The sequence below is a fragment of the Akanthomyces muscarius genome, chromosome 1 (assembly GCF_028009165.1).
Source record: "Akanthomyces muscarius strain Ve6 chromosome 1, whole genome shotgun sequence".
NCBI classification, from domain to species: Eukaryota; Fungi; Ascomycota; class Sordariomycetes; order Hypocreales; family Cordycipitaceae; genus Akanthomyces; species Akanthomyces muscarius.
The window spans coordinates 5,670,775-5,694,476 of record NC_079241.1 but is presented as its reverse complement, the minus strand read 5'-3'; the positions used below and the strand labels follow the sequence as shown (position 1 = coordinate 5,694,476).

At 55.2% G+C, this 23,702-nt stretch overlaps 7 protein-coding genes across 7 annotated transcripts; 4 read left to right on the top strand and 3 right to left on the bottom strand.

Moving 5' to 3' along the window:
* LMH87_006922 (uncharacterized protein) lies at positions 1 to 2,322 on the bottom strand (the record flags this gene model as incomplete). Its single annotated transcript, XM_056191930.1, has 6 exons — positions 1 to 95; positions 153 to 854; positions 908 to 1,620; positions 1,673 to 1,724; positions 1,781 to 1,811; positions 1,864 to 2,322. 6 exons carry the CDS (start codon positions 2,320 to 2,322, stop codon positions 1 to 3), a joined length of 2,052 nt encoding a protein of 683 aa, XP_056060199.1.
* A 2,614-nt stretch (positions 2,323 to 4,936) lies between these two features.
* On the top strand, positions 4,937 to 5,851 carry LMH87_006921 (uncharacterized protein; the record flags this gene model as incomplete). Its single annotated transcript, XM_056191929.1, has 1 exon — positions 4,937 to 5,851. One exon carries the CDS (start codon positions 4,937 to 4,939, stop codon positions 5,849 to 5,851), a length of 915 nt encoding a protein of 304 aa, XP_056060198.1.
* A 3,210-nt stretch (positions 5,852 to 9,061) lies between these two features.
* LMH87_006920 (uncharacterized protein) lies at positions 9,062 to 10,045 on the top strand (the record flags this gene model as incomplete). The annotated part of the gene is made up of 1 exon (XM_056191927.1): positions 9,062 to 10,045. The coding sequence occupies one exon, from the start codon at positions 9,062 to 9,064 to the stop codon at positions 10,043 to 10,045; it is 984 nt and encodes a 327-aa protein (XP_056060197.1).
* Positions 10,046 to 10,682: 637 nt separating this feature from the next.
* LMH87_006919 (uncharacterized protein) lies at positions 10,683 to 15,326 on the top strand (the record flags this gene model as incomplete). Its single annotated transcript, XM_056191926.1, has 2 exons — positions 10,683 to 10,896; positions 10,957 to 15,326. The coding sequence occupies 2 exons, from the start codon at positions 10,683 to 10,685 to the stop codon at positions 15,324 to 15,326; spliced, it is 4,584 nt and encodes a 1,527-aa protein (XP_056060196.1).
* Positions 15,327 to 15,781: 455 nt separating this feature from the next.
* LMH87_006918 (uncharacterized protein) lies at positions 15,782 to 16,612 on the top strand (the record flags this gene model as incomplete). Its single annotated transcript, XM_056191925.1, has 1 exon — positions 15,782 to 16,612. The coding sequence occupies one exon, from the start codon at positions 15,782 to 15,784 to the stop codon at positions 16,610 to 16,612; it is 831 nt and encodes a 276-aa protein (XP_056060195.1).
* An 89-nt stretch (positions 16,613 to 16,701) lies between these two features.
* Positions 16,702 to 18,815, bottom strand: LMH87_006917 (uncharacterized protein; the record flags this gene model as incomplete). Its single annotated transcript, XM_056191924.1, has 4 exons — positions 16,702 to 17,770; positions 17,848 to 18,057; positions 18,129 to 18,336; positions 18,404 to 18,815. The coding sequence occupies 4 exons, from the start codon at positions 18,813 to 18,815 to the stop codon at positions 16,702 to 16,704; spliced, it is 1,899 nt and encodes a 632-aa protein (XP_056060194.1).
* Positions 18,816 to 20,585: 1,770 nt separating this feature from the next.
* Positions 20,586 to 21,852, bottom strand: LMH87_006916 (uncharacterized protein; the record flags this gene model as incomplete). Its single annotated transcript, XM_056191923.1, has 2 exons — positions 20,586 to 21,459; positions 21,521 to 21,852. 2 exons carry the CDS (start codon positions 21,850 to 21,852, stop codon positions 20,586 to 20,588), a joined length of 1,206 nt encoding a protein of 401 aa, XP_056060193.1.
* Between the last annotated feature and the right edge of the window lie 1,850 nt (positions 21,853 to 23,702).

Genomic DNA, 23,702 nt, shown 5'->3' with positions numbered 1-23,702 from the left:
TCACTCGAGCGTCAAGTAGGCGCTGAGGACCTCGATGCGGGTGTGAGAGACTTCAGAGTCCTCTGTCATGAGCTGCAAAATCTCAATCATGCGTGCTGCGTCAATATTAATACTTTTTTTTTTTTGCACAAGAAATGTGACATGATACGTACTGATATCGGCTCTGGCTCGCACAAAGAGCGGATCCCTCGCGAGCGTCTCCTTGCCGCCAGGCTCGCGGAGCGCCTCGCGCAGCACGTTGCCAATGCACACAGCCTCGAGAAAAGCCCTGTGGTTAAAGACCCACCACACCCGAGCCTCGGCCTCGAGGAGCGAGAAGAGCATGAAGAAGGCGCTGATGGCATCGTGCGCTGCCTCGAGCGTGCCGCGCGTGTTGACCGGGACATCGGGACTCTCGGATGCGTGAACCAGCATGAGGTTGTGGAAGTAGTTGCTGGTGAGGAAGAGCGTCTGGCGCACCACGCGCTTGTTGGTCTGCGCCATGCCCGTCAGGCTGTCGGCGTCCCAAGACCGGAAAACGTCGGGGAACGATCGATACACGGCGCGAAAGTCGGCGACCAGCTTGGACTTGTGGCGGCCAGTGCCGCAGATGGGAAGGTCGAGAGAACGTGGCGAGCATATGGTTTCCTGCACGAGATTCGCCAACGTCCACGAGCCCCGAACGTAAGCAGTGTCGGTTGGGTCACTGCTGGCAATGGAGCTTCCGTGGTCGTTGAGGTCATCTACGGAGACATCCGTGTGCGTGGCCGAGGGAGGCAGCGAAAGGAGCACGGTCAAGAAGGTATCTTGGAGCAGTACTGCCTGCCATACTTTGCGCCGTTGCTGCTTCTCAAAAGGACTCGCGTCCGGCGTGACTGTGGGAAATAATTAGACCGGAGCTACAATTCCAAAGACTAGCATATCTTACCAATGTTAGGATCACGGTGCAGACCCATTGCGTAGGCTTGCCGGATGAGAATGCCAGCGAAAGCCCAGCCGTCAGATGCGTGGTTATCATTGATGAGGAAATACGTCATCAACACCATGGCCTGAATGGAGCGCAGGGAAGCAATGCTGAGATACGAAGCTATGCGCAGAGCCTGGTTGCAGGCGGACGCGTAAAACTCGGCCTGCTGCTTGCGCTCCTTGCCTGTCGTGGAAGTGACGAATTGGGTTCCTAAAGCAATCATGACAAAGATCTGCGCAATATAGGCGGCGTCCATGTCTTGCTTTTGCTGGTCATTCATGCGCCAGAACTCCTCGTAGTCGGCGTAAAAGGTGAGGCGGTGAATCATGGGATACACCGGATCTACACACTCGAAATACCGGTTAATGAGGAGGTCTGCCTGTTGCTTTTCGGGTAGCACCGAAATGACCTCTTTCAGGCCGCCTTCGCAAGTCCAGTAATTTGCGAATGGGTGCTCAGAGCCAATGCCGAAGACATTGCTCGAGGACGACTTGGAATAGGGAACGTTGGACATGAGCCCGGTGGAGAGAGCCAGAGCGCCGCGCGACGTGCTGCCGCCAGCGGTCGCGTATCGATCTGCAATGTTGGGAATGTTGGTTCTGCCCTCGGTACCTGGCTTCTTTTTGGGTGCCTTGGTCATGCGGCGGCCAGTGGAAGCTGATCGAGTCGTTTCCCTGCATTCAAGTTAGAGAGGCTAGCGCTGCACGTCGATGAGATGGGACATACTCTAGCAGGTTGGCAACATGCGCATATCTGCACTCGGTTTGTCTCTTGATGCCTTTGTTGTGGGTTAGTTCTCCGCAAAGGCAGACACATCAATCTTGTGCAACTTACAAGCTAGACAGTGCGGACGGCCACGGTCACACTAACATGGTCAGCTTTTAATGGACTCCCGCATTGGAGCGCACAGGATTTACCTTGGTCTTTCGTTCTACGCATTCGTGGCAAGAGAGTGTAGGCTTGTTGCGCTTCTGCTTCTTCTTGGGAGGGCCGTCGCCGGTGAAGTTTTCAGTTTCGTCGTGAAATTCCCTTCCGTCGTCGTGGTACTCTGACCTGTCGCCATGGTACTCTGTTCTGTCGTCGGAATAATCCCGCCTGGCGTGCGTGTGCATGGGAAGCGGCGCATGGCCATGGTACGAGTTGTGGTGATGTAGCGAGGAGTGGTTACCGGTGGGTGGTGACGCCGTAGAATGGCCGTGGTTGCTGCCGTTTAGCCTGTCGTGGCCAGGGCTGCGCAGGACAGGCGCAGGCGGCGGCGGAGGATGCTGCGCGCGCGCGTGATGGTCTGCGGAACCGAGAAAGGACAGCGGTGCCAGGCGGCCTGCTTGCTGCGCAAGAACCATGGGCGGCGGCAGATGCCGCGGAGGAGCATTCATGGCCAGTGAAGGGAGATGCTGCGAGGCTCCGTTTGGGGTTGAAGAAGGACGGTTCGAGCTGGGGCTGCGCGGTCGCGAGACAGCCCACCTTTTGGGGGCCGAAATGGGGTGCTATAACGTTGAGTGGCACGGTTCGTCGGACAAGGCAGCCTTTCAATGAGAGACGAGCACAGTTATGAACGAGACCAGAAGCGGCGCCAGCGATGGCCAAAGGGCCGGGCTGGGCGTTGAGCGAGGTCGCAGCAGAGCAATACGTAGGTAGGTGGTGGCCGCGTTGGACGCCGTTGAGGCTTCGGGGGACGTTTTTTCTTCTTTTGTGTCCGTGCCGCCACCCCGGCTGCTGTATTGGGGGCCACAAAGAAAGACGGATAAGAGATGAGGCAGAGGGAGAAGAAGAGAAGAAAATAAAACCGAGAGAAGAAAGGGAGGAAAAGTGAGTGCCGAGAAGAAAAGGCCGGAAATAAAAAAAAAAAAGGGTTTGGAGGGCTACTGGTGCTGTTACGCGCGATGAGCAGAAACGGACGAGTAATATTAGCATCGAGAGGAGCTGGAAATAAATAAGATGGGGGACGAGGCGGGTGGGAATAAGCAGAGCTCGGGGGAGAAGATGTCCATTTTAGAAGGGTCCAGAGGCTGACAAGCCGCTGGAACGAGGCTCGGTACTGGGGTGAGGGCCTGTAGGGACGCTGTAATGGAGCGCTAGTGCAGAGCAGGTAGGTCGGTAAAAATGGGCCAAGGCAAGGCAGTGCCGGGCCTGCATACATGCATCCATCCAGCAGGTGAGCGGTGGTACCACTCACCACTGTACCAGTAGGTAGTGGCACTGCGCAGATGGGGGGCATGGATGATGGGGATGGATGGGGCCCTGGAGACACCGCACCGGCGATATGGGGCGGCAAGAGGGAGCCCAAAAAAGCTTGGCAATTTCTTGTCTTGTTTGGCGGCGAGCCGGCCGCTTGATAGGCTGGACGGCGGCGCAGATGCAGGCTGGTGCAGGCCAGAATGCGAGGCTAGGCAGGGCAGCAGGGGTCTGGGAAATGGGCGAGGCCTTTTCTGTCGTCTTGTCCGGGCTCTAGCGTCGCTCGCATCTGATGACGCCTTGGGTCCTCGACCAAGCCGCACGCTTCCAAGCCATGGGGCAAGGCCGCAAGGGCTAGGCCTGGGTCTGCCGGATCCTGTTACCTGGTAATCTGTCGTCTTGCAGCGCTAGTCGACTTGTTAGCTTGACATTACACAAGAACTGGTCAACCGGTTTGCGAGTCTGCTCGACTGTTGAAGACACCTGGCCTGGCCCACGCTACTGGTAGCTGTCAGTGGCCACCACTACCACCCTACAGGCTGCAGGCTACAGGCTACAGGCTACAGGCAGTGTCAGTTCACCATCACAAGTCCCTGCCTCCGCTTGCCTCTCCACAGCCACGCACGCACGCCTGCTTCACCAGCTGCCTCGTTTCGTTTCCCCTCGCGTTTGCAATCCGCCAGCCTGCTTCTCAACCATCTCTTCATCTCATCAAATCAATTTACAATGACAGTTCCGTCAACAAAGATTTGACCATAACCATCTTTTCCTAGTACTTCACGCTTCTTTTGCTCCCGCTTTTCTTACCCGGCATCTTTCTCCCGTCGCCAGCTCGCCTCAGCTGCTTTGGGTTAAGATGGGCAGCCATGATAAACACGGTCTAGAACCTCAGCCCGAGAAGAAGAAAAAAGTCCAATACTTGTTACCGTTGCGCCAGCCCCCCTTGCGCCCCCGTCGGTCATGTACCGCATCGTCCCGGCTTGAGCAGACCCCCGACGATGCTTTTTTGCCCACTCACGATGCACTCCTGCGATCCATGCTCGCCCACCACCACGCCCCTCCCTCTCTCTCCCACCGACCAGCTCCCGCCTCGTACCAAGGACTGCACCAGTCAATAACGGCGTCCGGCATAATTTGGCCATCCCGCGATTGCCGAGACCAGGCGTTGCGGTCGACACCATGTGTCTTTGTCGCGTCACTTTTTCAGCTCATCGAGGCACGCCGTAAAAGTGCCCTACCGCGCTACAACAGATCGAGCCTAGAAACAAAATCTCGCAGACGGCTTTCAGCAACCACTCATTTGCAATCACTACACCCGCATCAACGAGGCTTGTCCTCCGTGCCTCCCTCATCCCCATCTCTCCCCATGCCATGCCCACCCTGTCGCCTTGGCTGCCACATTCTATAAACTTTGAATCCCGCCCGCCTCGGAACCTACCCGGCCCTACCTTATCCTATCGAGTTACTCGCGACAACCGACTCGTGCCCAACTTTGTGCCCTGTCCTCGGTAGAGCTCCATCCTGACCCCGGCATAGGCCCGGTGTAAGATCCCACAGAGCTACCAAAATCGACACAAGAATGTATCCGTTCACCTGTCTTGCTCCTGGTGTGGCCCCGGTTGCTTGCCAGAAGCCGAGATGCAGGGTAGGCTGCCTTCCTTGCTAGTAGTTGACCACGATAGAGTGAAAAGCTCCATCGATAAGTAACGCTCTCTCCATGACGCCACCATTTGAGCTCCGCCATCATTCGCGCGTCGCAGCTCCAGTATTCCCGTATATTTCAACTCACATCGTCTGCTCATCACGGCATCGCCCATGGCAGTCCCTGCACAACGAACACAGCAGATTGTGCGCCATTTCTCAGCCTCCAGCATGAGCCGATTCTCCGTCCAGCTCGCCCCATGGCGCGCCGCCCTCGTCTCCCACCTGGAAGCCATGGACTCTCCTACCTTTGTCCTCAGCTCGCTCCATCGTGAACTTGGCGCCGATACCACACCTTCGGCGCAATGGACCACCGATGCAGCAACCTTTTCGCCCAGAGCCCGTACCGTTGTCTATCGCGGCATGTGGGCAGCCCTCAGCTTGAATCCGCGCAACCCTGCGCCACGAAACCCTAATGTCTATCAGACGGATCTACTGACCATCACTACGGATGTGCGCATGGAGAAGGTGTCTGAGATGTTCCCCAAGCCTTCCACCACTTCCACTGGCGCAACGGAAATATTGCCATCGTGCGCCGGAGGTCCCGTTGAGGGCGTTATCTGGGCGGCGGAGGCTAAAACACAATGGCGCATTCGTGGCCGCGTGTACATGGTTGGGCCGGATATCGAATCAGACGCCGCACTGCCAGTACGACAGGCCTTGAGCGCGCACATGCGTCGGCAACAGGCCGGCAATACAAAGACAGATGCCGAAGCAGATGCCTGGGGATGGGCCAAGGAGCTCACAGCACATTTTGGAAATCTGAGCCCCGTCATGCGAGGAAGCTTCCGCAACCCACCGCCCGGCACACCCCTATCGTCGGCACCGGGTCCTGGGCTTGGCCTCGGTCAAAAGGTGGAGGACCTGCACGACAAGATTGCGCGGGATAACTTCAGGGTGCTTGTAATCATCCCAGAGCAAGTAGACCAGGTCGATCTGTCCGACCCAGAGCGCGGCCGGCGGTGGAGGCATGACCTGACTACCAAGGACGACGAGGCGGCATGGACAACAACGGAGCTCTGGCCGTAGATTAGACCACCTTGCATGATTACTCGATCTTGGGACATGCCAATACTTCGCTATACTAGCTTGCTTATAGACAATGTCCCATATAGCCAGCGACTAGGATATCTGTGTACCTTTGTTTACTGGTAAATAGTCTTCAGCTGCACCAAGCCACCAACTCCGAACGCCAAGCGGATTGCTTGCATGTCTTGGTGGCGTCTGATGAATGACTTGGCTCTTGTGCATGTTGCAGCAACGAGGCAAGCCCGCAAGCCACCAAATGCTGGGGCCGGTTTGGCTAGAACCCGGGCCTGCATAAACCCATCCAGAACCCGGCCCAGCGCCGCCCAAGAAACGTTGTGGCCGGAGCCTAATCTCCATGTTGCACCCAGCGCATTCATGCAGAGAGAGGACTTGCATGATTTCGCACTGAGCCATGCGCTAGGCAGGTTACACAACGATCCTTTATTATTGATTAGTTTACGTGAGTAGATGGCAACTGGACCCTGCAGGGGTCAGGATCCTCTGCTCTATCAAACAGTCACCGAGAACTTCGGCGAGCACGGGATTTGGAAGCAGGCACGCAGCTTTGTTCGTGTATTCTGTCCACAATAGCTGACCGCTGATATAGCCTGCGTAGCGAAACCCAATGACGATGAGCTGGGGAGGGGCATATTCGATACCTGCAGCCCTGAGGATATACGAGAATCGACAGTTGTTTGAGAGCTGAATTCTCCGTATTCTGTAGAGCATGACTGATGAATGGCTTGGTGCAACTGACTCGCACGCACCGTGCCATATGTGCCATGCAATTTAGCAGACTCAAGCCATTTATTGAATTAGAGTCAGCCCTGGTGGCGCTGGACGGCGCGGCCGCATGATCGGCGGTCTTGTAAACAGGCGTGACAAGAGGCCAGCGGTCAATGTCCAAGATAAACCGTGCCCGTTCTGATGAAATTATTCAAGTGGGCTGGGCGCCGCCCGCCCGGCCGAAACTGGTTATTATTTGCGGTCTTATATTAACAAGTTTTTAAGCCTCGCCCCTTCCCCCCCCTTCGTTGGGGGATACTCTTTCCTCTTTACCGGGGGGCTGGCACTACTTAGTATTCCACTGTATTACGTTATGCAGCAGCCCATCAATAAAAATGCGAGGTGTGGAAACGAAAAAATATTCTGGGCGTCAGACGATAAGCTTTTCTCGAGTCTTGGCGATCGAGTTTGCGTTGTTTTGCTACTCGAGATCCCGTTCTGGGTGGGCTGAGCTGGCCCACTCACCTTGGTCGGAGGCAGAATTCCCAAGAAGAAAGCAGGACGGCGTTAGCCGCCGGAGGCTGGAGGCTCCGGCGACGATTTGAAAAATTCAACTTTGAGCTTGCCAACGCTATTTCTTAGTGCCCCGACGGTCAAGTTATGGATCATCATGTGACGGTTGAGAGGAGACCTTTCTTCGATCGCGGCGCAAAACGGCCGCGTTCGATCGGCCAGGACAGAGATATATTTAGGAAGGGAACGGAAAAGAAACTGACTCGCCGGGCGAAATATGCTATTTCATTTTCCGCCGTCTGAGTGGTGGATATCCGAAGGACGTCGGTAGCGTTTGACACTGAGGACTGGTATTGGAGGCTGCCCACCCTTTTTTGGCGCAGCCTAGGGGATTTAAAGCCGGCGGTCGGGAAAGCGCGATTGGATATGAAAAGCCCAAGCTGTGACGCTCGTCCAGACGGCTCTTGTCAGTCTCATCGGGGGGATTGAGCTTCATTCCAAGCTTGTGCTATTGAATATGACATGCAGTTGTAGTATTACATGGCGCCCTTGGCTTATAGCTGCAGTTACGAATCCTGCCCGTCGTTGCATCGGATGGCAGGAGATGCCATGCACTGACACCCAGGCATTATTCTACCATTATACATATTTGTGGAGATTGCATCGAGGAGAACCGCCCAACAGCTGTCAAACGGCATAGTGGATCGTATGTATGGTACGGGAATGAGCTCGCGAGACTACCGTTGGGTTGGTAGGTGGTAGGGTGGTAGCGAGCATTAACACGTCACTTTACAGACGTGGATGAAGTGGCGCCTGATAGGTTGACAAGCCAAACCAAGGTTATATACATACATGATACGCGGTGATTCGAAGCCGCATTATTACACACCGCAAGTTGTTGAGGACGCTGCGAATCACAGCTGATGCCTGTTACATCGCGGCAGCAACGATTTGAGCAGCTTTCATCTTTTGCTCCGTCTTCCCTACGAGGGAGGAAGCCGTCGTGACTGGCGAGCCCGGCTGCGTTTTGAGTATGACAAATTCTTGCTTGGCTTATTAGAGGAAAAAAAAGGCGCAGGCTGGCGGCGTCATGAAAAAAAGAAGACGGGAAAGAAAAAGCAAAAAAGTGCATTCTGGCGTTGGCGCTAATATTTTGTCGTTAGCGTCCATGGCCGCTGAAAAGTCGACCGATTCCCACTAATGCCCACTGATGCCCACTGGAACCCGCCCAAGGCCGTCACGGCTGTCCACTGTCGGGCCGCCTCAGCATGCGCTAGGTAAGTAGTCCGGGGTATGAGTCCATCGCTCCATGTTTACCTGTGTAGATGCACGACCGCGTAGGACACCACAGATCCTAATAAAAGTACACCAAGAAATATACTCGGGTTTCTTCTCCTTCAAATTACTTTAGCATCGTCAAGTTATTATTTGCATGTTGTGTGCGCTGATCTTGTTGGCTAAAATTACGGTGCGTCAGTGGATTGCTCCTCGTCGCCGACCTCTCTCAGTGGCCTGCCTCGTCGCTCCGCCTAAAAAAACTCAAACCTTGGCCTTGCCAGGTTACTTTCCACAGAAAACAACGTCCAACGGCCGGGCTGCTGGTCTATTCTCAATTCCCTCTTTCAACAACGGCAGAGCGAGACTGTTTGAACCCTTGCCCACGCGAGACTCTGCATCATATCGTCCTCCTAAACTGCCAACTGCCAGCCGCGCTGCCCGCCAGACGCCTCCGCCTCCTGCGCTGCAGCCCGCCATTCGTCAGCACCACAGGCTGGCTGCGTCAGCCCCAACATTACACCAGAGAGTATCACAACAATTCCGTCAACTAGTCCGACGAGCTTGAGGCTTTTACTTTGCAATACGCCGATGCTGTGTACCATCAAGTCGCCACGCGCGGGTGCTTGATATCCCCTTCGATCCATAGCCCGAAGCTCTTCGGGCTTCGCCAGCCACCACACACAATCACACAACATGACCATCGCCTCGCTACGAACGTTGGTCGCCCAGATCCCCAACTGGCAGAGCCGCCTCGACAAGCTGGTAGCTGAGATTGCTCAACGACAAAACGGCCTATCCAGCATAGAAAATGGCCACCAACACCAGTCTGCCACGCCGACCCCAGAACCCGACACGCAGGCCTCGGCCACCAACTCGACGACACCCGGACCGCATCTAGTCGACACCATGAATATTGATTCTGCCACTTCCGCCGACAGCCAGCAGCCGACGACACATTCCATCGGTAATGGCCTAGTAGCCAAGAAGACGAAGCCCGAGCCGGTGTACTTTGACGGGAGCATGCAAAAGTTCTTTGAGGAGCTCGTTCACTTCATCGCCGTCAGCAGGAACATGATGCGCAAAGCCAAAATGTCTGCCCGAATCGCCCAAATCAAGAAAATGGCCGAAGTCGAAATTAGTGATGAATTTGGCGATGGCACATCCGAACGACCTACATTACGCTACGTCAGTGCCCGGAGACTGGACTCACTCGGCCCCCCAGCCACCACCGGCACGAAGCCGGGACGCGGGCCCGACATTTTCGACGCTCTCGACAAGAACCTTGACAACCTCCAGGCCACCTGCGAGTTGGCCGCCTTTCAGTTCCTGCGCGAGGCATCCGACAACAAGCACATGAAGAGCGTTAAGAAGCTTCTCGGTGACGTGTTGAACTCGGCCTCGAGCGAGCTGGCCCGTCTCGCGCGTGACGAGCCCGACATGATCCAGGACGCCGATGCTGCCGCGTCTCGCACCAAGAGACCGCTGAGCATGCGCAAGGAGCTTCCCGCCGGGGCCAAGCCGACAGAGGCTCCCAACAAGCGGCAGAACACGGGTCAGCTTAGCCCATCGACGAGTTTGCCCTCGATTGGACATATGGAGGTGGACCTGACCGCTCTTCAAAACGACGAGCACATGGCACCGCAGGTCATTCACATGCCGGCCAACGTACGCGTGTAATGATTCCGCTCAACTGTTGGACTACAATGCATCCTTTCTGTTTGATCAGCATTTTTGTGCAGAAGCCAAAAAAAGATACCACGGTGGCGTTTTTTTCTCTCGCTTCGCCCGATGAAAGAGGCATACCAAGCAAAACCTGCCCTCACGACCTTAATTTGTTATGACCTCACGATACTTATGATTATTGTTATGCTGTAAAGCACATGGTACACATTGAATACATCAAAACGTTGGATATACGAAATGACAAAGTGCAATTGGAAATAAAATAAAATGTGTATAGAATTTGCTCGTCAAGAAAATATATCTTGCGTGCGCTCTAGGCAGCACGGGCAGAGATCGAGCCCACTGGGTTTGTTGTCCAATAGGCACACAGTGCAGCGCTAACGACCCACACAAGCAAGTGGCGCGTGAAGCACTTTGACAGTGATGACATCCTACAGCTTCACTTACTGAGCTGCCACACTGCATCCTTGACAGGGCATATCCCAGCTGCCCAGTCAAACTAACCCCAACCTCCACCTCGGACCACAACAGCAAACATGACATGATAGGACATTTGCGCGCTCACGACTGAAAGCCCTCCGCCTGCTTCCTCACCCTCTCTTGCAGTCCGACAACTCGCCCGCTAGCCACCATGGGCCAAGGCTTCTCGCTCGCCACGCCCTCGGCGGGCTCTGCCGGCATCGACATTCCGCAGCTGCAGGATATCCAGTACGAGCGGAGCATCGGTGATGCGCGGTTCATGAAGAGCATCCGGGCCCGCGACGAGAACGCAGTCGTGCTCGTCAAGCTGCTCGTCAAGCCATTCGCCGACGTCAAGCTCGACAAGTACAAGAAGCAAATCATAGGTATGCTTGCCTCTCCAACCAGTCATGGCAGAAAGCAAAGCTAATTTTTGTGTCGTGTAGAACAGCGAAAAGCTCTTGCCACCATCCCCAACGCCCTCGGCTTCCAGCGCGTCATCGAAACAGAGACCAACGGATACCTCGTCCGCCAGTTCATGTACAGCTCGCTCTACGACCGCATCAGCAACCGACCGTTCCTCGAGGACATTGAGAAAAAATGGCTCGCCTTCCAGCTGCTCTGCGCCCTGCGCGACTGCCATGCCCGCGACATTTACCACGGCGACATAAAGGCTCAGAACGTGCTCGTGACCTCGTGGAACTGGCTGTACCTGACAGACTTTTCGTCCGCCTTCAAGCCCGTCATGCTGCCCGACGACAACCCCGGCGACTTTTCGTACTTTTTCGACTCCTCGGGCCGACGAACCTGCTACATTGCCCCCGAGCGATTCTACGCCGCGGGAGCCGCCCCGCCAGAGACGGCCAAGATGACATGGGCCATGGACATTTTCAGTGCTGGTTGCGTCATTGCACAAATGTTCCTGGAATCCGAGATCTTTAGTCTGGCACAGCTGTATAAGTACAGAAGAGGCGAATACGACCCCGTCATCACCCATCTAAGCATTATCTCCGACAAGGATGTGCGCGAAATGATTGCCAACATGATTCACCTGGACCCCGAGAAACGCTACTCGGCAGACCAGTGCTTGGACTTTTGGAAGGGAAAAGTGTTTCCGCACTACTTTTACAACTTTCTGCACCAGTACATGGAGCTAGTCACAGACCCTTCGTCGGGAAACAGCCCAATGTCTGGCGCCCAAAGGAATGAAGGCGAATCCGACGACCGAATCGATCGCGTCTACTACGATTTTGACAAGATTTCCTACTTCCTCGGCTACCAGTCTGACAAGAGAACACAACACAACAAACCCCGACTTCAGTCTAAACTGGGCCTATCACACTTTCCAGTGCAGCTCAGCATCCCGAATAACGAACATACAGTCTCTGCCGATCTGGAACCACCGGAAGATGACGGCACACTGATATTTCTGACCCTGGTCGTTTCTGCCATGAGAACTACGGCAAGAGCTACGTCGAGGATGCGAGCTTGTGATATTCTTCTGGCTTTTGCCGAGAGATTGACGGATGAAGCAAAACTAGACCGCGTCTTGCCTTATCTGATGACGCTTCTCAGAAGAGACGAAACGGACATGGTCGTAGTCTCCGTCATACGCACTATTACACAACTTCTGCAAATGGTGCACATGGTCACACCGATTAACTCGCACGTAATTGGGGATTATATACTTCCTCGCATGGAAATCGCGCTGGGCTCAAAAACGCATGCTGCTAGTCCCCTCGTACGGGCCACATTTGCATCGTGTTTGGGCAGCCTTGCATCGAGCGCCCAGAGATACCTCGAGCTAGCCTCTAGCGTACGCCCAGACGGCTCCATGTCTATTGCAGACCCCGAGATCGAGCCTGGTGCAGAGGCAGACACCAATTTTGAAAGCATATTTGATAATGCTGGAAGGCAACTCTTCGAGAAGATTGAGGGCTTCACAAAACAGCTTGTTGAGGATCCGGATGTATATGTACGACGGGCATTTCTGTCATCAGTACCAGAGCTGTGCATGTTTTTCAAGGAGCAGTCGAATGATGTACTACTGGCGCATCTAAACACCTATCTCAACGATCGAGACTGGACTTTAAAATGCGCATTCTTCGATACCGTCGTCGGCATCGCTGCTTTTATCGGAAGCGTGAGCCTGGAAGAATTTATGCTGCCTCTTATGGTCCAAGCACTAGCCGATCCCGAAGAGTATGTTGTGCAGGCTGCTATTCACTCTCTGGCGCAACTTGCCGGCCTTGGCTTACTTTCCAAGGCGAAGCTATGGGAACTCCTGGATCTGATCGGCCGCTTCACCATGCACCCGAACATATGGATTAGAGAGTCTGCCGCTGAATTCATCTCCATGTCTGCGAGCTTTCTTGAACCTGCCGATGTGCGCTGCTTCTTGCTGCCGCTGGTCAAGCCGTACCTGAAGATTGCTCATCTTCCCGACTACAATGAGCTGAGCGTACTCGATGCTTTACAAACTCCGCTTACCCGGCCCGTATTTGACCAGGCCATAACATGGGCTACCCAGACCGATCGCGGACTGTTTTGGAAGTCTCTACAACACGCTCGCTCACTAGCCTTTGGGTCCTCTTCCACGCTGGCAGCACGATCCAAAGACCTCATCTCAAGCCCGCTGAGCAAGTCAAACCGTAACGACGAGGACGACCAGTGGTTAGAGAAACTGCGGAACTTGGGATTGAAGCCAGGAGATGAGATCAAATTGCTGGCTCTGCGAGAATTTATTTGGAGACTGAGCACCATGCGCAATCGGGACTCATCTCCAGCGGAGCCCAACATTTCTATCGGACTGATCTCGCTAAAGGATCTCGGCGTCACACCACAAACAGTTTTTTTTAATGATACCCCCCTGAAGGACCCTTCCATTACTCCAGACTTGGAACCACCGTCGGCGCAATATACAATTGCGGATGCGTTGCTGGACGCGTCCATGACTATTGACGATACTGTCGCCAAGAGAAGAAGAGCTGCAAACGTGCACAAGAACAGAATTCAAAGCGTTGGCCCTCGAGGCGGTCGTATTCTTTCACCGAGTGGAAGTGGCCGTGCTAGCTCCCGCGACTCTCGTATACCATCGAATGGATCTCGAGATGACGTATCTGTCAACGAAGGGTCCTATGCACTGAGGCGTGCAATGCGTCACCAGACGAGTGCTCTGAGCCTTCTTGACCGTAAAGACGGAGGTAAATCTATACCTGAGACTGGGACCAGCGATGCCAATGCCTTTGGTGAAATGGAGGGTCCATTTACACAAATGGCTCCCGTGCAGCCACCATCCTCTGTGAAGAATGCCGAAACACAGTCGATAAAGCAACCGAAGCACAGCTATGCAGGCAACGACCCAAGCATACAATTCATGCTCGACAACATGTATGTCGACAATTTCCCTCGGGATGTACTCGAGTTCGGCCCTATGGTTGAGCCGATTTCGAGAAGGAAGAACAGAGCTGTTCGCCCCAAGATCGCTGAAGACCGCTGGAAACCGCAGGGGCAGCTGGTGGCTACTTTCGGCGAGCATAGAGGTTCTATTAACCGCATCGCTGTCTCCCCAGACCACATGTTCTTCGTTACTGGTGGCGATGACGGCGCTGTCAAAGTCTGGGACACGGCCCGACTGGAACGCAACATTACACATCGATCACGACAGACACACAAACATTCTGATGGGGCACATGTGATTGCACTGTGCTTCATTGAGAACTCGCACTGCTTTGTTAGCTGCGCCAGCGATGGCAGTGTCCACGTAGTCAAGGTTGATACTGTCTCAGCCAGTGGTGTTATTAGATATGGCAAACTGCGGCTGCTCCGCGAGTATCGTCTGCCAGAAGGAGAATTCGCCGTCTGGTGCGAGCATTTCAGGCAAGAGACCAACTCTGTCCTGATTTTGGCTACGAACAAATCCAGAATCCTGGGTATTGATTTACGAACCATGACTCTGCTTTATGTGTTGGAAAACCCAGTCCATCACGGCGCACCGACCTGCTTCTGTGTTGATAGGAAACGACACTGGCTATGTGTTGGCACGTCGCATGGCATTATAGATCTCTGGGACCTACGTTTCCAGGTGCGCTTAAAAGCTATGGGTGTTCCCGGAAAGAGTGCCATATATCGCATCTGCATACATCCGTCAAAGGGTCGTGGCAAGTGGGTATGCGTCTCCGGCGGCGCCGAGCACGGTGAGATCACGACTTGGGACCTAGAAAAGACAACTTGTCGCGAGATTTACAGAACTGGTGCCATTAAGGATGGTCCCAAAGGATACACGGCGTGGGACGTGGACAAGGAGAAGCCCGAGGGCATCCTGTCGCGCTTTGCCACAAACCTGGACATGGCCGATTCTGCCAACGCCGACCGCGGTGTCCGCGCCATTGCCGCGGGCATTTCCACCGGTGAGGACTCGCGCGACATCCGCCACTCTTTCCTCGTCAGCGGCGGCTCGGACCGAAAGATGCGCTTCTGGGACATTTCTCGCGTCGAAAACTCGTGCGTTTTCAGTGGGCTGGAGCCTGACGAGGTGCAGCCGACGTACTCTGCTGTGCAGCCGACGACGTCAACCACGGTCAACACGGAGCGCCTTGCCAGGCAGAGCGCTACGGCGGCCGCAGGGACGGGAACTAGCGGCCGGTCCAAAAATGCCGCGAATGGCCGTCCGGCGAGATCGACGGTGATTTCTCTGCAGCAGCAGCAGCTCTTGCAGTCGCACCTTGACTCAATTCAGGATGTGGCGCTGCTCGAGTACCCTTATACGATGAGTGTATCCGTTGATAGATCGGGGATGGTCTTTGTGTTTCATTAGATTCCGAAGGACACACGCCACTACATGATGTCCATGAATTTAGACAATAAACAATACAAAAATGTTACTTGACGACTGGTTGGTTGGGTTGCTGTTGTCGTATCAGATCGTCGCTGTTGTCGTGTCAGACCGTCGTGACGCCGAGACACAGACTGACACGATCCTGAAGAGATTTTATGCTGCTGATTAGCTGGACAGCGGAAACAGTGGAAGCGGAAGCGATAAAATCTTGTCAGACAAGAATCTCGAAATTACACCGGCGCCCATCGTTTTCAGCTGAAGAGCTCGCTGCCCCACTGCCAATCGGAGCTCGTCGTATTTCGCAAAGCTGCCCAACGTAAGAATACTCTAAATTAGTCTATAGAAAAGGATGCTTCTTGGATCTTGCTAGCGAGGAGTCTATTGACTCATCAACGCCAAAAGACAGGAGAAGAAATACGTCGAGCCTGCCTTCCATGGATCGCATGAGCTTCATCCCCGGCCCCAAGGCCAAGGCTGAGATCCACGAAGCCGAGGGCCGCATCTTCTTCAACCGGGCAGCCGCGCTCGACTACGCCGACGAGTTCATCTGGAACGCGCCCGGCGGGGGCATCGCGCGCAGCCCGCACATTCGCCTGCTCTACCAGCTCGCCGGCGCCTGCCTTAGCGAGGGCGACCTCGTCGACGTCTGGTTCGGCCTGCGCGGCCCCGACAACACAAAGCCCGTGGAGGAGGGTGGGGAGCGCGCGTACCCCAGCGGTGAGGACATTGGACACACCTGGGCGGTGCTGACGCACGCAGCAGACGGCAGGAAGCAGACGGTGTGGGAAGTCGGTCGGGACACGCCGTTTCCGCGCGAAGCGTACGCCAAGAGGGCGTTTGACGGCTACCGGCAGGCGCTGGCCGAGTACAAAGAGATGCCTGCGCCGCCGCGGTCGCCTCCTGCGGCGGAAGACGAGGAGGAAGCGTGGCCGACGACGTTTCGGGACAAGCCGGTGGCGTCGCGCGCGCTGGCGCCGGCGAACCTGTACCACGCGAGCGCGCGGATGTGGTACTTTGTGGACTTTGCGCCGCCGGGCCAGCTCGCGGAGGAGGAGCCGGTGCTGTCGAGGCCGGTGCGGGCGTTTGACGCGCTCATCCTGTCGACGCTCGTGGCGCTGGCGTACGGAGCCCCGCCGCAGGTGTTTGGCGTGAGGTACAGGCTGGAGAATATCGGGCAGATGCCGGCGGCGTATCTGCGGACGCAGTACGAAGCGAATGAGGAGCTGCGAGAGCAGACGGACGAGGAGATATTGCTCATCATGTGATAACGGTGGCACAAAGACGATGGAGATGATACGAAACGAGCTGGTCAATGGTGGGTGTTATTGATAATTATTATTTGCACGAATGCTGTCTAGCAAATCGATCTATATATCTTCTTCCACAGTGGCCACTGCGCGGAGCTGTCTTTGCTGTTGACGCTCATGACCTGGTGCCGCGAGAAGCTCCGGCCCGTGTCAATGTCCATGCCCAGAAGGGTAATCACCCTCGTCTTGAACCAGAGCTTGTGGCCAACGTAAAACACAATGACGACTGGCACCGCCAGGATCTTTTGGAAAAAGTTGTTGGTCATTTGCGAGGCGTCCATAGGTGTCGAGCTCGCGCGCACGGGCGAGACGGCCATCCAGAACTGAGCAGCGAGGACAAAAACATTCGCGACAATGGCGACCCAGGAGCCGATGACACCAGCTTGCGATCTGTAGGGCAGTTGATTCAGGGTATTACCGGCGGCGGCCCACGCCTGGCGGAAGCGGATGTGGCTTAGACAGATGCTCGTCCAAGTGAACAGGCTCGACAGCCCGCATATGCTAAGCAGCCAGTCGAAAATGGCGGCATGGACCTTGATGTCGACGAGATAGGCCAAGAGACCGAGGCTGAGCGCAAAGACAATGGCCACTAGCGGCCGGCCCTTGCGGTCGACGTAGCTAAAGATGCGCGGCGCGTGGGACTGCTCGGCGAGGGCGGCCAGGACGCGCGAGGAGCCAAAGACGGCCGAGTTGCCGACGCTCAGCACGGCGAGCAGGATGACGGCGTTCATGACGCTGGGGAGGATGGTGGAGCCGACGCTCTCGACGGCGAGGACAAAGGGGCTGGCCGAGGCGTCGACGGAGCTGGAGCCGCCGAGCAGGCGCGGGTCGTCGTGCGGCACGAGCAGGCTGACGAGGAAGAGGGCGACAATGTAGAAGACGGCGATGCGCCAGAAGACCTGCTTGATGGCGCTGGGCAGCGTCTTGCGCGGGTTGGCGGCCTCGGCGGCGGCGAGGCCGACGAGCTCGGTGCCGACAAAGGAAAAGGACGAGGTGACGAGCACGCTGCAGAAGCCCTTGAAGCCGTGGTTGGTCGGGCCGGGCTTGGCCCAGTACTGACCGCCGATGTAGCCGGATTGGGGCGTGCCGCCGATGTTGACGACGATGCCGAGGAGGCTGTTGAACGAATTTGGAGTTAGCTGCTGCTATGGTGATATAAAGGGAAAAAGAAAAGGAGAGTGGGGGAGGCTTACATGAAGCCGACAATGGCAGTGACCTTGATGGTGGAAAATACAAACTCGGCCTCGCCGTAGCCCTTGATCCCGACGAGGTTGATGACGGCGATGAGCACGAGGAAAATGGTGACAAAGATGGCCTTGCTGAGATGGTCGTTCCAGTACTGGATCGTCAATGCGCCGGCTATAATCTCCAGCGGCAGGGCGAATAGCCACTGAAAGGCGTAGCTATATTCCAACGTAAATGTCAGTCTGCGGTGGATGTGCAGGGAGGGAAGATTAAAAATGACGAGACGTACTTCCAGCCCATGGCAAAGCCCCACGACGGGTCCAGGAACCGCGTGGAGAAGACAGAAAAGGAGCCGGCGACGGGAAAGGCCACGGCCAGCTCGCCGAGGCTTTGCATGATGCAGAACTGAATCATGCCGATGAAGAGATAGGCGAGAATCATGGAGGCCGGGCCGCTCTGATAGAGGGCGATGCCAGAGGCCACGAAAAGGCCAGTGCCTATTCATGACAAGTCAGCGAGTCATGTCTCGAGGAAATCGATACCATGATGGTGTTGAAAACTAACCTATAGAGCCTCCTATGGCAATCATTTGCAAGTGTCTCCCCTTTAGTTCTCTCGACAGGCCTGTCGAGGCGGTCCTGGCATTGGCCACCCGCACATCATAATGCCGCTCGCGCTCGCGATGCACGTCGGGCATGTGGTCGTGCACATGGTAGCCCTTTTGGTCGGCCAGCTTGGCCCCGGGCGCACGCTTGAAGCTGTCCATCATGCGCTGTGGGATATTCTCGTCGCCGTCCGCCGTGACGGGCAGCGGGTTCGTGGCGACGGCGTACGATGTAGTCGTGGCAAAGGGCGGCGCGCCTGAGCGCCGGTTCGACGACGCGCTCATGTCGCTCATCTCGACGATTTCAAAGTCCCTCGTCATGGTGATGCCATTTTTGAGCGACTTTGACCCGTCCGAGTCGGTGCTGGGCATGGTGGGCGGCCGTGACGCGGAAAGAAGAGAAGGAGAAAGGCGAGGTAGGACGCTCGTGTATAACTGTCTACCACACCACCAGAAGCGGGCGAGTATAGTAGATGCGTGCAATTGTAAGAAAAAAACAATAGAGGCAATCTGGATCGGGGAGTGCTACCCCAGGAGGGATACGCAAGGTCAAATCGGCCGATGGAGGTACGTATTCTGAATCAATCCGAGGTTGGACAAGGAACAATCAACGACCAGTGTTTAAAGGAAAAAGGGTCACAGAATAGGAAACAACGTCGTTTGATTGGCCGCAACTCACTTCCGGCAGATCAAAGACAGGCGAGCTACAAGCAAGCCAACCAGCCAACCCAGCTGCCTGGCCCTGCGCCTCTCTGTTGGGCGAGTGTTTGAGATTCCTGCAGCTTTCGGCGTTAATTTCCACCAACATCAACATGCAAAGAAAAGAGCCCCGAAACCGGGCGGTGCGAGCCAGGGATCATACCGACTACTCCGCTTTCTTCTATAATCCTGCTGCTTCTGATATTCCTGCCAACCTGCCCAATGCACGCGAGTAGGGTGTGATCAGCGCCTCGCTGAAAAAGCACGGGGCAGCAGATGGTTTATTTTTACCGCGTCCCCTCCGTTGTTGGCTGTCAAGCTGTCAACGTCGGGAAACTAAACTAGAAAGAAAAGGGACTACTTTAGCGAGTGCCCGTGACTAGGATCCTTGGTCACAACGGATCGGAGTAGACCACCGCAAACTAGCATCTGCTATTGACAGGTTGAAGACGGGGAAAATAAAAGGGAGAGATGTGTAGAAACGGTGTGGCGGGCATGTGTCACGCCACCGCGGCCAAGGAGACTTCGTTGAACGTCCCGGATTGGCAAGCATGGAACAGTGTCGGCATTCTGGAAGGTCGCTTTGCGGAGTGCGGTGGCTTGACTGATGATATGAAGAACCACAGTGAAAAGCCCCAGAAGGCTGGCTGCTTGCGCCGCCTTGGGTCAAGGCAACTCGGGCCCTTTTCGCCCACCAACTACACCATGGCGCTCTTCCTCCCCACAGATTGGTATTTTGTGGACTCGATGATTATCTGTCAAAGTCGGTGGATTTTTCTTCTTCTGTTCTCTTTATTTTTCTCTTTCCTTCAAATGTGGAGTGCGAGTGCGTATCAATCCGGCGAGGCTGGACGGAGCGCGGTTGGAACGGAGTAGGCATTATCGGAGGGCGCCTTCTTGCCCATCCATCCATTCTCGCACCCCCTGCATGAGACATTTTCGGCTGGAACATGGCGTCGACCAGGGGTGTACTTCCTCTCTCTCTCTCTTGATGCCGTGTTGCGTCTGCACCTGCGAGAGCTGTTGCATAACCCCAGAGAGCCCCAGTGGTGCCCCAGTGCCCCAGTATAGCCAGGCTGTAGCGAAGGCATGTACTAAACGATGATGAAAAACTTGGCCTGATTCCAGTCGAAATTACACTCATCTGTTAAATTTGGTAATGATAGTTCTGCGTACACAGAATGGGCAACGGCGACAGACACAGCACACTTTGGTGCAAGTGCGTCAGCCTCGCCGTCCTTGAATCGCTAGCTTTGTTTTACACGAGACCATGGCAATGGTTGTGGCGTGCGCTTCTTGTGTCAGTGCTGTATGCAAGTTTATGCTGTTGCCCGACGCTCGCATAGAGACCGGGTTTTGGAGAAACGAATCAAATGGTATATTCTAAAGTGGTAACTAATAGGCAGCAGAAAGCAATAGCGCCATGTGGTTATTATGTAGTTTTTAGAAAGCGCCAGAGCTAGCCACAACTGCTGCAGGAGGCGGCTTTGGAGCAGGTATATCCAACGCTGCTATAGTGCCTCGGGAATACGATCTGTCTTGTCTGATGAGAGAATCATGGCTCGCCGTGGGACTAGGCCCACGGATTCCTCCAGAGGAGTGTGACGAATGCCGATTCATCTTGCGCATGGATTCCCTGCGCGGGCGCGGGTCCATTTCGTTGAGCCACTCGTCGCTTTCCGTCTTGCGCGGCTGCTGCTGCGCCTTTGCGTGCTCCAGATCGTCCCAGGTAGCCCCCGTCGTGACACCGTGGCCGCCGCGAGACGTGGTGCCGCTGCTGTGATAGCCCGGACGGAACTTGGTCTTCTTGGCGCCGCTGTCACGCAGGAACGAGCCCAGGGCGACAATATTGGCCACGGTTGTGGCGGCGAGCAGCGTTATCGACGCCCACATGGAGCGGAATACTTGGTCGCCCTGGAGCTCGATGATCTTGGGCACCGAGTACAGGGTGATGCCCACGGTCAAGAAGCCGAAGCAGAAGAGCATGACCAGCAGGATCTTGCGCTGCGTGGGAATGCGCGTGGACAGGATGATGGGCACCGGAAAGACGATGAGGATAATGTCAATAACGGCGCTGGCGGTCCCCATGGTGATGAGCTGCACGAAGCCTTGTCGGCACTGGCCGCCTGGGTCGGGCGTCACTTGCCAGTATTTGGTTACGGGGTGGCACTCGGCGAGATCGGTAACGAGGACGGCAATAAAAGTTACGCCAAGAGCATATCGAAGAAACATGGTAAGGCGTAAGTAGACCTTTTTCATGGATGCCCCGGCCAGGCGAGTCAGGAATTCGAGCGTTGTGAGCTTGAGCGTCCATAATCTGGATGTAATGTTAGTGTTGGAATTGTGTCGTGTCGAGTTTTCTACATGAAAAAACTAACGTGGCGGCATAAAATATTCTGCTGGCAAGGACCACTCGACTTCCCGCGACTCGATGCGAGAGCTCGACATCGGAGAGCGTGGTGCCATCAAGCTCGATGTTGTTGGTGCCCCAGAAAAGCACGACGTGGGCGCATCCGATGCGCAAGAATAGCGGCACGAGGGCCAGGGCGACAATCTTGTCTTCGCGAAATAGCTTCTCGACACGGATATACCGACCGGCCAACCGCAAAAGGATGATGCAGGTGCAAAACAGCGTAATCCACCACGATACCAGCAAGGTAGGCTTTGCCTCGCTGAACGGCCGCAGCGCCGGCGGGTCGGAGTAGAGCATTATGGGAAGGTGAAGAAGATGTGCACACCGATGTAAAAGAGTAGATCGGCGAAAAAAGAAACAAAGAAAAGGAAAGAAAAGGGCAATCAAGACATAGTTCAAGGATCGAGAGCGATGTGGCTGTATGTCAGGAGGGATCCCATGTGAAAGCCAGGGTCTGAAGGACCTCAAGGATGGTAGCAAAAAGCGAGGATGAATATATGAGTGTTGGAGAGATGGACAGGATGCTTGTTGGGGGAAAACAGCCACAAAGCACCTTTTTACGTATACATGTGTCCCCCGGCCTCATTTATTGGCACACACCCATCAATCCATGCAGGGTCACAGCCATCGGCCAGCTCCAACCGCTGGCCGCTTGGCAACCAGAGGCGAAAGCAGGCGAGGCGATAGCTAGTACATGGTAGTCCAGATTTGGAGCTGGGGGTCGCGTAACAGCTGGGACGGCCTTCACACACACAGGAGCTCCCCGCCCTCCCCTCTTCAGCAAGTCAAATGTGGCAACGTGGTTTGGCAGGGTTCATGACAAGAGCATCTCCCCCCCTCCTGCCTAGCTCGTGATGGTGTGAGGTGAAGCGGAGGAGTAGCGCGCAGCAGGTGGCGTCTTTGGCGGCCGCTTGTTGGTTGGGGTTGCGTCCAGCCCGCCCACTCTCCTCTCTGGATATCAGTTGGGGACGAGGCTTTTGCTGGTGGCTTGCAGGCACCGGACTTTGTTACGAGTCGTGGACGTTCGCCCGGCGGCGGAAATTAAATTTTGACAAATGTTTGGATGGAACTTCTTTAACGGAAAGCACAGTGCGCGCTAATGAATTGACTACCCTTTCCAGCAGCTGCTCTGTTTGGCTGTCACGATATCGACCGAGGGCAAACTGAAGCACAGGTTTGCCGGAGCTTTGGAGGACGGGTGGGCTTTGCGCTCAACGTCGCATCTCGAAACTTCGCTTCCCTTATGGCTCTCTTCTCAGCCGGTTGCCAACTGCCGTAGGGCTGGCGCAGTCACGCATTACGGAGCTGCGTCACGTACAAGAGCTTGAGCATGATCCGGCGTTTCAATTTATGCTTTTTAGATAGATGCGTAAACAGACAACGGCAAATGCCAGCAACTGCAACAGGCCACATGCAAGAGGCCGACGACAGGATACACAATCGATCTGTGTGTCTTACACGGTGGATTCTGTGGAGGCGGGGCGAGCGTTGCTGGAGAGTTGGAGGTGGCCACTGAAGAAAGCAAGAGGATAACTAACAGCAGCTCCGGCGGGCCCTGATGATCGGCCTCTCTGTCTCTACTTTTATTAAATTGGAGCTTTTTTATCTCTTGTTGCTCCATCGTCTCCCCTTCTTCGTCACTTTGTCAACCCTTGACCCCTGAGAGATGGAGACCGATGGGAGAACGGTATCGTCCAAGAGTGGAACAGGCCCAAAACCCTCATTCAGCGCAGTGGGGAAGAGAATTCATGGGCGATAAACTAAATGGAGCGAGAACTAGACCGGCAAGTGAATGGAACCCCGAGGTGAAAGAAAAAGAAGAGACGACGGCCCGAGACTTGGTAGCCTAGCAAAAGCCTTGTCCACAAATGATGGTGGCTTGTCGTCTGTGCTGCGGGCTATTGTCTGGACCGCCGCCATGAATTTATCCTAGGCGGGACATATTCTGCTGAGATGGGCTGTTGTTGTGCAATACAGCCGTCTTTGACAGGACGGGATGTCCTGGGATAACTACTCGGCGCAATTCAGTCTTTCCTAGAACGCTAGTTACCGGAGAATGACAGAACGGCCTTGCGATTCTGAAACGGGGACAAGAAAATGCGAAAAAAAGCGACTGGCCAGCCGCACTCGCATCACCTGCAACACAA